The sequence below is a fragment of the Leptodactylus fuscus genome, chromosome 9 (genome assembly GCF_031893055.1).
Source record: "Leptodactylus fuscus isolate aLepFus1 chromosome 9, aLepFus1.hap2, whole genome shotgun sequence".
Classification (NCBI taxonomy): domain Eukaryota; kingdom Metazoa; phylum Chordata; class Amphibia; order Anura; family Leptodactylidae; genus Leptodactylus; species Leptodactylus fuscus.
Window position 1 is genome coordinate 80,823,644 of NC_134273.1, and position 16,396 is coordinate 80,840,039.

General features: G+C 47.4%; 1 protein-coding gene across 1 annotated transcript; it reads right to left on the minus strand.

The window, feature by feature from the left end:
- Positions 1-1,733: 1,733 nt before the first annotated feature.
- EIF4E3 (eukaryotic translation initiation factor 4E family member 3) lies at positions 1,734-13,565 on the minus strand. Its single transcript, XM_075287541.1, has 7 exons — positions 13,372-13,565; positions 7,334-7,406; positions 5,881-5,975; positions 5,638-5,698; positions 4,868-4,934; positions 4,629-4,784; positions 1,734-4,037 (listed from the first exon to the last, which is right to left on the minus strand). Exons 1-7 carry the CDS (start codon positions 13,533-13,535, stop codon positions 3,991-3,993), a joined length of 663 nt encoding a protein of 220 aa, XP_075143642.1. The 5' UTR covers positions 13,536-13,565; the 3' UTR covers positions 1,734-3,990.
- Between the last annotated feature and the right edge of the window lie 2,831 nt (positions 13,566-16,396).

The window sequence follows — 16,396 nt, forward strand, 5'->3', positions numbered from 1 at the left end:
GGAGCCACCTCATCCAATGCATTTTTAAGGGTTTCATTATAGTGATTGATGGCCAGATTGGGACAGGAGATTGAAGAGATGGGGGACAGGGAGGACTGTAGAGTATCTAAGAGGTGCTGGGTGTCGATAGCACGTAAATTCCTATATGTGTGATGGGTAGGGGTATCTTGTGAAGGGGAGAGCGCACGGATGGTGAGAGACAGAAGGTTGTGGTCAGAGAGCGGCAGAGCAGAGTTAGTAAATGAAGAAGCTGTGAGGAGTCTATGGAAGACAAGATCAATTGTGTTGCCATCTACATGTGTGGCAGAAGAACATTGTGAAAGACCAAGCGAAGTGGTTAATGAGAGAAACTGAGGCAGCTGGGGAGTGAGGGGGGGGCAATAGGGATGTTAAAATCACCCATGATGAGGGTAGGAATGTTACTGGATAAAAAGTGGGGAAGCCAAGAAGCAAAGTGGTCCAAAAATTGGTAGGGTGAGCCAGGTGGACGGTAGATCACAGCTACCCGTAAGGAGAGTGGGCGGAAAAGTCTGATAGCATGGACTTCAAATGAGGAGAATGTGAGCGAGGGTACTGGGGGAATGGCCTGAAAAATGCACTGTGGTGACAGAAGTAAGCCTACCCCACCACCCTGCCTGTTGTCAGGCCTAGAAGTGTGTGAGAATTGTAGGACACCATGAGACAGCAGCGGGGGAGGCCGTATCTGACTGCTGGATCCAGGGCTCAGTAGAATGGCCAGAAGTAGTGTCAGAGTTGCTTTGAATATTTGGATTGCAAAACTATTAATAAATTCACAAGTGCATCATAGCTCATTGGAGTGGCAAGTTTTAGATATCTAGAGATCTCTCTATATGAGGTGGAACCCTACTTGCTGCACCAAGATGACATGAGCAACTTGTATCTTCCAGTAATGTTGTACACTGTGTCAGTCTGTAGCGTTTTAAACAGTCTTGTAGAATTCTTAAAACTAAACCATCCCCCCACAATAAGTTATTACATCCCATTTAAAAACCTTGTGCAGGAATGGAGGGAGAGGGTCAGTCATTTACTTTGATAACCTTTGGCTAATTTGTTCTGTATATTTTCGATCCTAGTAGAGTTGTGCAATTCTTTACCTAATAAAGCATGAAAACATCAAAGGCCTTGTAAAAAATTCAGTGTTAATTTCCCCCTTAAAAATTTTTACATAAGAAATAATTGGGTATGGGCTGGGATTGATACTACATGCAGTACTAAATGTTGACACTAGAGGGGGCCCTAAGAACGAGTATGAAAGACTAATAGAAACAATGGGCAGGAGCAGCAGATCTAAAACTACAGCTGGACTATGGACAGTCCATACCACGGCCAAAAAAAGGGTTATATGGTGGGGTGAGATCAAATGGGGAACTGGATCAGAAGTGGATTTGCCCAGGGTCCCAGCTATAGTAAAATCCACACAAGTCACATATTCCATTACTTGCAGGGATTGGTCCCATACAGTATACTGAACGGTCACGTCCATCTGATAATACACCGCCCACTAGAGGCCCGATGGGAAAGAGCAGGCCGTATGTTATAACGGTTGGTGCTCCCAAGTGACAGCAGCTGCAAAGGAAATGTATGGCTAACCACAGTATCAGGGACAGAGATATACATGGGGGGGATGTGCATGTACTATTTGGTGTCTTCTCAGGGTACAAATCCCCAATTTGACATGACTTCTACGCACACACACAGTGCCGACACCAGGATGAATTAAGAAAATCTTTATTCACAATACAACTGAATACACTTATATAGGCAGTTTATAAATATAGAGGGAAGGAAAGTACAGGAAAGGGGAAAAATAAAAACCAAAAAACAAAAAGGCATAAAAAATGGTTTCCAGAGGATTCGATAAATTACGATCTGATGGCTGATGTGGTGGACGTCAGTGCAATCTTATCCGCGTTACAGACCGGGGGTCGCTCTTCGCACGCGCTCTATGCAGGCAACTCCAGACCACAGACCCCGCACAGCACCCGCTGAACCTTACATGAATGTGTATAGTAGTGGGATGGGTGGAAAGTGGGCTCACCCTACAAATGGATGTCGCTGCCACCGCCAGGGGTAGTCAGCAGACACTTCCGTGACATTGGTGTCCGTACATTCAAAGCTAGCCTTAAAGTGAACGTCCCTTTGACCACCGTTTAACCCAAATAGGATCAAAGTGCTGCCCCTTATCCCAATACACTGCTCCAAATCTCCTGCACAGATATCAAATTGTATAAGAAGGCTGCCTACCGTCACCACTAGAGGGAGCCCTTGTATACAGTTACTATAGTTTAATTCAATTCACAGTTACTCCCCCTAGTGGCCATCACCGGTAGCAGGAAGGTTGATTTTAGATTACGGCGAGGATTTGGAGCCACCTATCAAAAAAAAAAAAAATTGATACACAAAATATATGAAGAAACAAACCTGCACAGGATTTTGAACCTAAAAACATGGTGTTACAAAGCAGCCGCTCACTTTAAGTGGGAAAATTCTACATCTTTGGTTCCACAAGATTAAAAAGAGCCTGAAATTTCTGTGATATGGGGGGAAAAAAACCAAAAAAACGCACCAAGTGTTAAGACAGTAAACGCCCGTTCGGATTGGTGTGTGACCTAGTGTCTAAAAAAAAAACAAAAAAACAAGCCTGCTCTGGTAGCGTAAGGGTTAAACAAAAGGGGCGGCAGGATAAACCAGTAGGGTCGGTACAGTGTATACACTTCCCCCATAAAACTTTAAAAAAGGTAACAATGCTTAGAGAGAAAAAAAAATGCAAAAAAAAAAAAAAAAAATCAAGGAGAAGTCCAGGATGAGAAAACATGGCTACGGTCTACTTACAGTCTGCGCACACTGGAGTCCTGACCGAAAAAAAGTCTACGTCAGTCAGACTTTCCAGCCCAAATCCAGCAAGAGGACTGTGATTTATAAGGAGTCCATACAAGAGTCCTCAACTACTGATGGGTTTGGGTCACAAAGTCTGGCCGATCCCACAGTGTGCGCCACACCTGTACGCAACTGGTATTGCAACTCCGCTGCACTAAGCTCAGTGGGGCCTCAGAGCTGCAATTCCAAACAAGTGCGGCACCATACTTTTTGGTAGAACATAGCCATGTTGGTCTATCTACAGACAAACCCTTTAAAATCTCCTGTAAGGTTAACCTAATCTCATACAAGTTCTCTATAACAATGGGGAGGGGAAGAAAATAAAAAAAATAATAAAAAAACCAGACACAACGCAGACGTCCCTCTCCAATACATGGCAAGCATCGGCCTGACCAGTTAGATTTGAGCAAGTGATTTTGTATTAATGTCGTCCCTGCAAGACTCTCCACCATCTAGTGCAGGGACCCATCTAGGGGTCCTCAATAGGAATGTGATAATTTGGGGGGGTGGGGTGTCAATTGCATATATAACTGAACATTCAGAGATATAGATATCTGCAATATCATGATCTGCTTGCTTTAGTACATTACTGCATAATGCCATGGGGGAGGGGCAGTCATCAATAGGACAGTGCAGAGCGAGCGCTTCATAGGACGTAGCAGAATAGTCATGATCCAGGAGCAGCCACCGAGGACAGACCGCTACGCAAGCTTTACAGAGTTCGCCCTGAGTCGCTTGATGCCTCCGCTTCTGGACAGACTAGCATAGGGCAGCCATATTTGATCTTTGAGCAGCAAAGCCATCATACAGTTTCAATGCGCATAAAATGGGAGGAAAAAAAAAACAAAAATGAAAGTTTGTGATCTAATTTCCAATTCTGAAGCTGTTAAAAAGATATCTAAAAAAAACAAACAAAAAAAGTGACCAGTGTAGTTCAGCAGAAAATAAGAAAAACCATCCTGTGCCTGGCCTTCATCCTGGTCAGATAGAAACCCTCACGGTGGCAATGGTGGGGCCCAGCAACACTGCATATGATAAGACCCATCCGGAACTGAAAGGGGTCAGAAAAGAAGGATTCTGGGAGATTCTCTGCTAGTGTCTTGAACGTCCACCTTCAAATGCATGATGCTCTTCATGGGCTGCAAAAGTGACAATACTGGGGTCAAGAGCAAGTCCTCAAAGTCAGATAAAACTTGACCAGGCAAAGAGTTTAGATCCTATACTGATCCGGAGTTACAGCCTGTATTATACTCCAGAGCTGCACTCACTATTCTGCTGGTACAGTCACTGTGTACATACATTACTTATCCTGTATTATACTCCAGAGCTGCACTCACTATTCTGCTGGTACAGTCACTGTGTACATACATTACATTACTTATCCTGTATTATTCTCCAGAGCTGCGCTCACTATTCTGCTGGTGCGGTCACTATGTATATACATTACATTACATATCCTGTATTATACTCCAGAGCTGCGCTCACTATTCTGCTGGTACAGTCACTGTGTACATACATTACATTACTTATCCTGTATTATACTCCAGAGCTGCGCTCACTATTCTGCTGGTACAGTCACTGTGTACATACATTACAACAACCACCGATTAGATTCCCTAACCCTGCAGGACAGTCCCCCATCTATGCCCTGGCCCTTTAAGTAGCACATTGCAATGTCTCCATTTAGTCACGTTCAGGCCACTTTTACACCATGAAAGACAGACACTTACGCTTATAAAATACAGCTTTAAAAGTAGTGTTTGGCAGAAGTTCATAGATTTTTTCTAGGACTGTCGCTTCACCAACAACTGAGGCGTTTCCATTCCAGACCTGGACAACATCTTCACGGTCACGTACACTCACACTGACACCGATCACTTCATCCTCTAGGACGGGAAAGAAGAGACATTAGATGCAGGAAATCCAAAGCTTGCTATGACCGGTGAGGAGCGGGACTAGAACCACCTACCTGCAGCGCAGCGATCTGTAAACTGTTCACCAATGGTAGCTAGCAATAATTCCTTCCACACAAGGGCCTAGAAAAACAAACACACACACATATATATATATATATATATATATATATATATATATATATATATATATATATATATATATATATATATGTCATTCCTCCTCCTGACTTTAAACAATACAATATTAGTTCTGGCTACTGTCACACCAGGCTTTTCAGAAGGGTTGGAATATTTGTGATTTGGATGACCCATCCATAGGGTTGGGCGGGGACAAGGACCAGAACTGATCAGCCGGAAGCCATATACCAAGTACACTGTCAGAAGTGAATGGAGCTTTTTGTCCATACAGGGTGTATACTTGGCATATGGCTCCCGGTGGTCACAGCCACTGATGCAGGGTTTGGATGACCCCGACCAATCTGACACTGAAGACCTGTCCTGTGGATAAGTCATCAGTATCAATAATCTGCAGATCCTGAAATAAATCTATATACTGTCTGTGCTGGGAAAGCATCAGATGCAGAGGTTACGTGAAGCCATAAACCCCCTCCTCCTCCAAAAAAAAAAAGCCTCTATATAAGGGGATGACACACTAGCTTGCACTATCCCAGGGAATAAATGCAGCATATGATGCAGGCCGGTCTACTGGGATTTCCAGTGTGACAGGTTTCCTTTCACTGTGCCCAGCAGCAAGAAACCAGCTTGACATAGTGGATTTCTATTAATAGTAGGGATCCTGTCCAATATCGGATGAGGCGTATACCGTGCTCTCTTTTGGGACCTTCATCTTCCACACTCCCCCTTTAGCGTTACTTTCTTCTTCCCTGAAAGACAGGATGGAGATCATTGAGGAGAGTCACACAGGCTGTCAGACAGAGCCTGCGATCTACAGAAACCTCTCGGGTGTGTGTATAGGCCACACAAGGATTCGGTTCACAGCAGCCGGCGTGCCAAACGGCGCTTTACAGTAATAACCGCCCCTTTAAGTATCCCTACTTGTACTTACCATAGCGGCTTCCTCTCGCCCCTCATTAAGTGGTAGCTACATCTTAGAGGTAGGTTTGTCACTGGGGGGATATTGTTATAGACACTCCAGAAACTCTGCAAAAGAACGGGAAGGGCAAGTCAGAGGAGTCCAATAAGAAGGTGTGAGGACTGCAAGAAATCCAGACTGAACCTGCATCACTTATTAAAGGGGTACTCATTGTATAACCCAATTACATGTGGTAAGATAGAATCCACTTCAGAATTGGTGAATATCTGTCCATTACTGATCCTGGTGGTAAAAGGAGACCCTTTCAAATCTCCCCTCCCCCCCACCCTAGCTGCATGACATAGGTAGCTACAAGTAAGGCCCCATTCAAGTTTAAAGGGATTCTACAATTAAAAAAAAAATCACAATTTTTCTCGATCATACATAGGAATAGCCTTAAGAAAGGCTATTCTTCTCCCACCTTTAGATGTCTTCTCTGCGCCGCCGTTCTGTAGAAATCCCGGTTTTTGTCTGTATGCAGACGAGTTCTCTTGCAGCACTGGGGGAGGTCCCAATGCTGCGAGAGAAATCTCCAGCGTCGTCTCCATCTTCTTCAGGAACAGCCTCTCAGTCTTCTTCTGGAGATGGGTTCAAACTTCTAAGCCTCAGGTAGAGCCGAATGCGCATGCCTGGGCCACAAGAAAAGTGGCCACTTACACAGCAAGCTGGTGTAAGTGGCCATTTTCTTGTGGGCATGCACAGTCTGCTCTGCCCGAGGCCTAGAAGTTTGAACCCATCTCCAGAAGACTCACAGAGAGGCTGTTCCTGAAGAAGACGGAGGCGACGCTGGAGATTTCGCTAGCAGCATTGGGGACGCCCCCAGTGCTGCGAGAGAACTCATCTGCATACAGACGAAAACCGGGATTTTTACCTAACGGCGGAGCGGAGAAGACATCTAAAGGTAGGAGACGAATAGCCTTTCTTAAGGCTATTACTACATGTGATCAAGAAAAAAAAAAAAGAAAAAAAAAAAAAAAAGAAAGTGATTTGATTGATAGAATCCCTTTAAGTCAACTGCAGTTCCCTGGACATCCACGTGACCAGGAGAGGCACTGTGCAGCAAATACTTAGGGATTCAGCACCAAATCACAGCTTCAGCCCCTTCACTGTCCAGATGACCTGTGGGATCCTGATGACCATCGTGTATTCTTGCCACTGCTTTACAGCAGGGGTCAACAACCTTCAGCACTCTGACTGTTGTGAAACTGCATTTCCCAGCATGCGCCATTCACTTTCAGTAACTGGGAGTAGTGGTTTCACAACAGCCCGGGCACCAGAAGGTTGCTGAAGGTGAAGGGATCTCCAGGAGTCTTCACAGATAGTCCATAGACTAGGCAGGATTGTGCTGGGAGTTATTGGGATCTCCTGCTGCAGCGTTGCCCTGTCCGTGCCCTTTATGCCCTCCGCTCCCTTGTGCCCACCTCACCTGTATTGTTTGCACGGTGTAGATTTTCTTCAGGTTGGATTCGCATTCTGCTGCGGTTGTTCCGGGGAGAGACCTGTAGATAGAATACACAACATTAGATACGGCGCTGCGGTAATAGGAACGGCTACTCACTGCCTGGAGGGTCCCGGGAAATTATGGATTTGTAAAGAGTCATTTCTGCCCCTAAAATACAAGGGCCAAGTACAGTGTAAGCAGGATGTATGGGACGTCATTAGGTCCACCCATTGCAAAGGGAGACAACAGTTACACATTACCATAGATGCCCCATCTCAAGGGGGCGCCATAAGACATGACAAGTGATGTATTCTGTTCAATTGTGGGATCAGGGGAGATTGCACGCTATCGATTCGCAGAATAAGGAAGATATATTGCTGTTTAGCACAGCGGCCTAGCCATAGTTTGCCCCCTATATAGTGGAGCTCTAACATTGTTGCATGGTCTTATACAACAGAATGGAGCCGCAACGCAAAGCAACAATATTGACTCAATATTTTAGGATCTCAGATGGCAAACCCTTACCAAGATACAGACTAGGAGAACCCTGTGGTCACATGATCCTTCAGACAAGGCCTATAATTATCAGGACACATCACAATTCCGCCGACTGTATACTTTATAGTTGTCAGAGCCGTCGGGAGGGATCATGTGACGCGCCAAGTGACGGCAGAACAAGGAAGTGTTAACTATAGCGACAGGTTCCCTCCAAAACAGAATATTTTATACCCGGACGTTTCGCAAGTCACAAAGTCCTGTTAGACACTTGTAAGGAGGTAACAGGATCCAAGAAACTATAGAGACATCCCGTATAGATTACAGAAAAATAATTCTACAGACTAGATGCCAGCCGAGCGCCTTTATAACAGGGAAGGGCAGGCTATTGTTCTCAGGGATCAGCCATCCCAGGATAAAAGTGAAACCAGTCGGGAGCCAATACAGGAAAGGTTTAGGGGCAGATTTAATGGGGTTTTCAGGGACTTTTTGGAAGTCCTATCCTTAGGATTGTCATCAAGTGAAGTTAAGTGGAGCTCTGAGACAGGAACGGTCACCGCGTGCAGCTTACACTTTAGGGTAGACAAAGTTGTGCTCATTGGTCACATTGACAGCTCAGTCCCATTCAATTGGAGGGGCTGAGTTGCAATACCAAGCAAAGTGACTATACAAGTGTACTGCTTGGGCGAGCTGCAGCCAATTGGCCGGGGGCTCAGGTGTAGGACCCCGCTGATCTCTAACTGATGACCTATCCTTAGTGTAGGTCATCGATTATACAGCCTGGAAAACTCTGATAGGACAAACACCACGGGAAAAATCCCAGTGTTTTACAGTTAGAGTAAAGGTGGATGCGATTCTAGAAAATCCCATGTCCACTTTGTGGTTAAAAAATAAATAAATTGCAGTGTGGACACGCCATGATTTCCAAAACCACAGCATGTCAATTACACCAATGGAAACTCCAGCAGTTTCCCCATAGGTAGAATAGAAGCAGAGAGTCCACAGAGGAAACCTCTGCAAACTTTGTCTAAAGCGCAGATGCGTTGCCACCACGTTTTTTCCCGCAGCGCTTTTTTTCTTCCAAACACCCCGCGGGGCCTGAGCCTAAGACTGTTCTCATTGGTGTTGGAAGCTCCTTTGCAAGAGCATTTGTCCACAAGGTGCTGCACTTTTGCTTTTCTGCTACTAGGATGAAGCAAGACGTGTTCTTATATCTGGGTTAGAAACAAAAGTGGGGAAACACGGTGGCTCAGTGGTTAGCACTGCAGCCTTGCAGCGCTGAGTCCTGGGCTCGAATCCCACCAGGAACATCATCTGCAAGGAGTTTGTATGTTCTTCCCGTGTTTGCGTGGATTTCCTCCCATTCTACAAAGACATACTGATAGGAAACTAAGTATACATTGTGATCCCTATATGGGGCTCAATCTATATGGGGAAAAAAAACCTCAAAAAAAACAAAGACCTAGAAAGAAGAAGGGAAGGAGAACCTCTTGTATTCATAGTATGAAGGCCTATAAGTGGTAGTCAGTGGCCAAGGACATGGCACTAGAGGATTACCTGCCTCTATAGTAAGGAGTGGACTATGGATCTAGAGGTTCTTAGCCAAGGAGTTGAATGCCAGCAACTAAGAAAAGACGCCGATGCAGCAGAAGTGACTCGCTCCACCGCCAGGACTGAATGAATGGCACTACTATAGAGGACAAGGAAACTAGGAGGAGGGAGCCAGGAACCAAGGTCACCCAGCGGAGCGCCAAGGTCAGCATTTATAGAGGACCCGCCGGCAATCCTGACACGTCATATATTGTATATAGTGCTCGGCTTCATCCTCCCAGGGCTCTGGGCTGTTCTACTCAGTATTAATGGGATGGAAACAACCAGTTATCAAAGCACTGACCGGTCCGTCAATGTAAGGATATCACCATCACCAGTGACACTTCCAGGAGGAACAACAGAGTGATCCCACAACATTGCCCAGAACAAAAGCCAGAGGCCACACGTGTTTTAACTGTGCTTAAAAATAGTCCTAACTGGTTCACCTGCTCATAGAGGACAAGTATTTCTACACATTTGGGTGGAGAGCGTAGGGATGTGTCCTGACCCCTCTCGGGTGTTTTCACATTACTGCATTGTGACACTCCGGATGGGTTTAGCCGCAGTTTTTGGACAATGACATCTTGCACCGACCAGGTGTCACACGTGACTATCACAGTCAGAGCCCGGGCACACGAGTGATCTCCGGGCCGCCATTGATCTGTCATTACCCTCAGCTGGATGGCTGCCACTGGCAGGACGGTTATATTTAGGTGCAATCTATTTATACTTCATGGACCGGGAGACAGCGAGAGGTTTTCGGAAGGCTTATCCTTTAAGGAGTATACATCTTAGAGAGCCGTCAGGAGCTAGTAAGGACAACTGTAGGCCGTCTGCTACACCCAAAACTGGCAGATATTAATCTCATGTCTTGGGGCTTCTTAAGGAGGCCATCAGTGTATATATAATTGTGATTGGACTCCCATGAACCCCCCTAACAATCAGCAGTGACATGAGAGGCCACTGATCAATCTCCATTATATACAGTGTGGCATCTCCTGGTATACAGTTACTACAGACAGACAATAACTGGAGTCCTTAAAGGGGATTACAAAATGTTATGCTCCTTTAAAAGGAGACGTCTGCTTGGATCAACCATAGTCCATATAGCATCTTAGAGTATACAAATATCACAAAGTAGTTCCAGTTTAGAAGACCCATCACTAGTGAAGAGAATGGGGTCTTCAGTTCAGGACGTTCCCCTCTTGGTCAGAATGATAGAGTCTCACCATTGATGTGACTGGACATTGTAATGTTTGACCTCCGGTGGGACATACAATAGACCCCCAGACCACTGATCTCAGTACAAAGACAATTGGGAAGTAAATACCTAAGCCAGTCTCCTGATAAGAGTATATAGTGTATACCACCTGGGTCAATAGACACTGCTACTCCATCTAGAGCCAACATGTCTTGAGACCAGGTCATGGAGACTTTACCCATCTCCAGGGGATACTTCCAGATCTTGGAACTTCTGTGACCTGTTCTGCAAAAAGAATAGCTCTGGACTCCAAGACCCCACCAATAGGAAGGTGCTGAGCTCCACTGAAAATGATATAAGGAACGTGCCGATTGACAAGACTGCATTTTGGAGGTGTGAGTGATGGACAGTATATTGGCTATGCGGGTGTGACTACTGTGCACCCCTGTAAGTTGCCGCCTTTGTTACTTAGGTGACCTTTTATTTATATTATCCCCACCATGAATAAATTCTCCTTTTAAAGCCCCATTGTTACTGTCCTATTAACTGACACCCCAAAACTTGACAGCCTACACGTCCCTGTGGTGGTACGGCAGGGAAAACACTTGGGGTACATTCACATAGCCTAGATTAAGAATTGGAGGTCGACTTCAGCCTCATATTCCTATACACCTTCTATTCTGGCTTTCACACCCCTGGAATCACAGCAAGAGCAAACAGGACACTTTTTTGTCGGCAGCTGCAAATTTGGGGTGGAATTTGGCAGATTCTGAGGAAGACCCATCTCAAAAGTTGCAGCAAAATTCCACTTTGTGAACATGCCCTTATTGTAAGGATCCTTCACAGATTACCCAATAACTGATCAACTGACCCTGGGATTGGCCAAAGCTTAGAACCACATAACGCGGAGGCCCCATGTTGCAGAAACGCCACTTTTTTGTGTTTTTTTGAGCCAAAGCCAAGAATGGCTATAAAAAAAACTGCAACAACAAAAAAAGCCGCATTTCTGTAACATGAAACCTCAGCCTTAGTTCAGATGGAATTTGCAGCAGATTTTTTTTCTGTCCAGAATATGAGAGGCCATGAAGGACGCAGAGCTATCACTTATTAGGTTACCACATCTATTACGCCTTAGAGGGGAATATTTTATGTTTTTTTAGTTTGTTTTTTTAAGGCCACACCGCAGGCAGGCAGAGTCGCTGCTGGTGCATGTACAGTAGCAGGCGAGTATTAAATCTCATATACACGACGCAAAAAAAAAAAATCTGCAGGGCCACACTGTGGCTCAGTAGTTAGCACTGCAGCCTTGCAGCGCTGGAGTCCTGGGTTCGATTCCCACCAGGAACAACATCTGCAAGGAGTTTGTATGTTCTCCCTGTGTTTGCATGGATTTCCTCCCATTCTACAAAGACATGCTGATAGGAAAAAAATGTACATAAAAAAAAAAGTCTGCAGCAGAAAGCGGGTTGTGGAAGATGCAGCTTGTCAATGACTACTGCATATTTGGTCCAATGCAAAGTTTAAAACTTGTACAATCACAATGGAAAGTGACCCCTGAAATATGCAGCACACCCCAATCAGTATGGACGTGGACAGGCCCACCGCTGGATTTCTGCAAAAAAAAAAGTTGCATCCCTTGGCCTTAACTTTAAAGGCAAATTCCTGCTGAGAATAGCAGTTACATCACCAGCATAGGACAGGAGATAACTGACCACTAAACCCCCACCCAGTCCCCTGTGTGAACAGAGCAATAGTCCACATGAGTGACATTCACTGCTACAGGACTTGGGGTCAATCCTATAAAAGTGAACAGAAAAGTTACACAGGCATCGTAAGGCGCTATTCACACAGAGACCCTCAATCTCATCATGGGGTGATGGGCTCTGAACTGACCCCCTAGAAATAAGGAAAGATTCCACTAGCATTTGGATGAGGGAGTCTTTCATCAGGACACGTCATCAATGAGGTCAGTGGGGGTTCCATACCCAGCACCCCTGCAGATCCCAGATCAGTCCTCCTTCATGCGCGCCATTTATATCACACCAAGCACGCAACATACTCGCACTGGTCCTAGTCACATCTATAGGTGACAGCTGTAATGACATTGCGCGGCCGCTACGTGAGCAGTGACGCAGATCCTGGCATAGATAAGAGCACCACGGCCCCTATAGACAGCTGATGGGCAGGGGGCCCGGGCTATGGCCACCCCGCTCGCTTAGTAACACCTCACTGCAACCCCTCCAAGCCTCCATGATGACTGCCACACGTTAGCAATAGCGCCCCCCCTTAGATGACAGGCTCTTCCATCATACTATACCATGGGATACAATCACACATACAATCCTATCAGATTAAATACATTTTATGAACAGATTTCCAAATATTTTACCCCCCCCCCCCATTATAACAATGGCAGCCAGCAAGAATAAAATGCAAAGATAACATTGGAGAAGTGACTACTGCACCCAATAGGATCCCAAAAACTCAAGTCCCCAATGAGGGGGAAACTGGACCCAAAACCCGGCAGCTGCCATATATGGAGGGTGACAATGTAAATATCAACAGAGGGGGAGGGGGAGGCTGCAGCCATCATAGAGGGGAAGGTGGCAGTGTACACAGTGGGGGAGGGGCGGCAGCTGATGCCGGCACCGAGGGGGTTAATAATGAGGGGATCCGCACACCAGACAAGGCCCTCCCTCCCCCACTGCGCCCCCTCCGATCCCCCCCCCCTTCCTACCTGTCCAGCCAGAAGGTCCAGGGGGAGTGCAGCGGGATGCCCTCACTGTCCGGCTCCTGCGGCAGCTCCAGGCCGGTGAGCTCGGTCCGGTGATGGTTCAGGTGCAGCTGCTCGTCGCTCTCCGCCTTCAGCTGCCGCCGGTCCGGACCCGCGGGGAGCGCCATCTTCCTGTGGACTCGCCGCCTTAACGCCGCCCCCGCCAGCATCGTCACTAACTGCGCAGCTGCTGACTCACTCACCTGACGCGGCGGCGCACGGCTCTGCTGCTATAGCAACGGAACGCGTGACGTCACCGGCCGGCGCTTCCTTGATTGGAGGGGGGGGGATTGAATCTCGCTGGGTGATGGGCGGGGCGAGTGACGTCACTGCTGTGGATTGGTTTGCTTTAGGTGCTGGGGAATGGGCGTGACTAGAGTGGAGCTGCTCCTGGTAGGTGTGATGTCACAGGTAGGGGCGTGGCCTCTCAGAGGAGGGCGGAGTTTCGGCCATCACTGCTCTGTGCTGTGTAGAGGAAGCCGGAGCCGAGCACATGGAGCTGGAGAACAGAAAGCAGAGGGGATTGTAGCGTGGTAATGGAGGATGGAAGGGGAGAGGGAGGATTGTATTACATGAGACGGCATGTTGGATGAGGCTGAGGGGAGTGAGTGATGTAGTTACATGGGACTGCAAGTTGGCTGAGGGAAGCGAGTGATGTAGTTACATGGGACTGCACATTAGATTAGGCTGAGGGGAGAGAGTGATGTAGTTACATGGGACTGCACGTTGGATGAGGGAAGGAGTGATGTAGTTACATGGGATTGCATGTTGGATGAGGGGAGAGAGTGATGTAGTTACATGGGACTGCACGTTGGATGAGGCTGAGGGGAGAGAGTGATGTAGTTACATGGGACTGCACGTTCAATGAGGCTGAGGGGAGAGAGTGATGTAGTTACATGGGACTGCACGTTGGATGAGGCTGAGGGAAGGGGCGATGTAGTTACATGGGACTGCATGTTGGATGAGGGGAGAGAGTGATGTAGTTACATGGGACTGCACGTTGGATGAGGCTGAGGGGAGAGAGTGATGTAGTTACATGGGACTGTACGTTGGCTGAGGGGAGAGAGTGATGTAGTTACATGGGACTGCACGTTGGATGAGGCTGAGGGGAGAGAGTGATGTAGTTACATGGGACTGCACGTTGGAAGAGGCTGAGGGGAGAGAGTGATGTAGTTACATGGGACTGCATGTTGGATGAGGGGAGAGAGTGATGTAGTTACATAGGACTGCATGTTGGATGAGGCTGAGGGGAGAGAGTGATGTAGTTACATGGGACTGCACGTTGGAAGAGGCTGAGGGGAGAGAGTGATGTAGTTACATGGGACTGCATGTTGGATGAGGGGAGAGAGTGATGTAGTGACATAGGACTGCAAGTTGGCTGAGGGAAGCGAGTTATGTAGTTACATGGGACTGCAAGTTGGCTGAGGGAAGCGAGTGATGTAGTTACATGGGACTGCACGTTGGATGAGGCTGAGGGGGGAGTGATGTAGTTACATGGGACTGCACGTTGGATGAGGCTGAGGGGAGAGAGTGATGTAGTTACATGGGACTGCACGTTGGATGAGGCTGAGGGGGGAGTGATGTAGTTACATGGGCCTGCACGTTGGATGAGGCTGAGGGGGGGAGTGATGTAGTTACATGGGACTGCACGTTGGATGAGGCTGAGGGGGGAGTGATGTAGTTACATGGGCCTGCACGTTGGATGAGGCTGAGGGGGGAGTGATGTAGTTACATGGGCCTGCACGTTGGATGAGGCTGAGGGGAGAGAGTGATGTAGTTACATGGGCCTGCACGTTAGATTAGGCTGAGGGGGAAGAGAGTGATGTAGTTACATGGGACTGCACGTTGGATGAGGCTGAGGGGAGAGAGTGATGTAGTTACATGGGACTGCACGTTGGATGAGGCTGAGGGGGAAGTGATGTAGTTACATGGGCCTGCACGTTGGATGAGGCTGAGGGGAGAGAGTGATGTAGTTACATGGGACTGCACGTTGGATGAGGCTGAGGGAAGGAGTGATGTAGTTACATGGGACTGTACATTGGCTGAGGGAAGCCAGTGATGTAGTTACATGGGACTGCACGTTGGATGAGGCTGAGGGGGGAGTGATGTAGTTACATGGGACTGCACGTTGGATGAGGCTGAGGGGGGAGTGATGTAGTTACATGGGACTGCACGTTGGATGAGGCTGAGGGGGGAGTGATGTAGTTACATGGGCCTGCACGTTGGATGAGGCTGAGGGGAGAGAGTGATGTAGTTACATGGGCCTGCACGTTGGATGAGGCTGAGGGGGGAGTGATGTAGTTACATGGGCCTGCACGTTGGATGAGGCTGAGGGGAGAGAGTGATGTAGTTACATGGGCCTGCACGTTAGATTAGGCTGAGGGGGAAGTGATGTAGTTACATGGGCCTGCACGTTGGATGAGGCTGAGGGGAGAGAGTGATGTAGTTACATGGGACTGCACGTTGGATGAGGCTGAGGGGGAAGTGATGTAGTTACATGGGCCTGCACGTTGGATGAGGCTGAGGGGAGAGAGTGATGTAGTTACATGGGACTGCACGTTGGATGAGGCTGAGGGAAGGAGTGATGTAGTTACATGGGACTGTACGTTGGCTGAGGGAAGCCAGTGATGTAGTTACATGGGACTGCACGTTGGATGAGGCTGAGGGGGGAGTGATGTAGTTACATGGGACTGCACGTTGGATGAGGCTGAGGGGAGAGAGTGATGTAGTTACATGGGACTGCACGTTCAATGAGGCTGAGGGGAGAGAGTGATGTAGTTACATGGGACTGCATGTTGGATGAGGGGAGAGAGTGATGTAGTTACATGGGACTGCACGTTGGAAGAGGCTGAGGGGAGAGAGTGATGTAGTTACATGGGACTGCACGTTGGATGAGGCTGAGGGGAGAGAGTGATGTAGTTACATGGGACTGCATGTTGGATGAGGGGAGAGAGTGATGTAGTTACATAGGACTGCATGTTGGATGAGG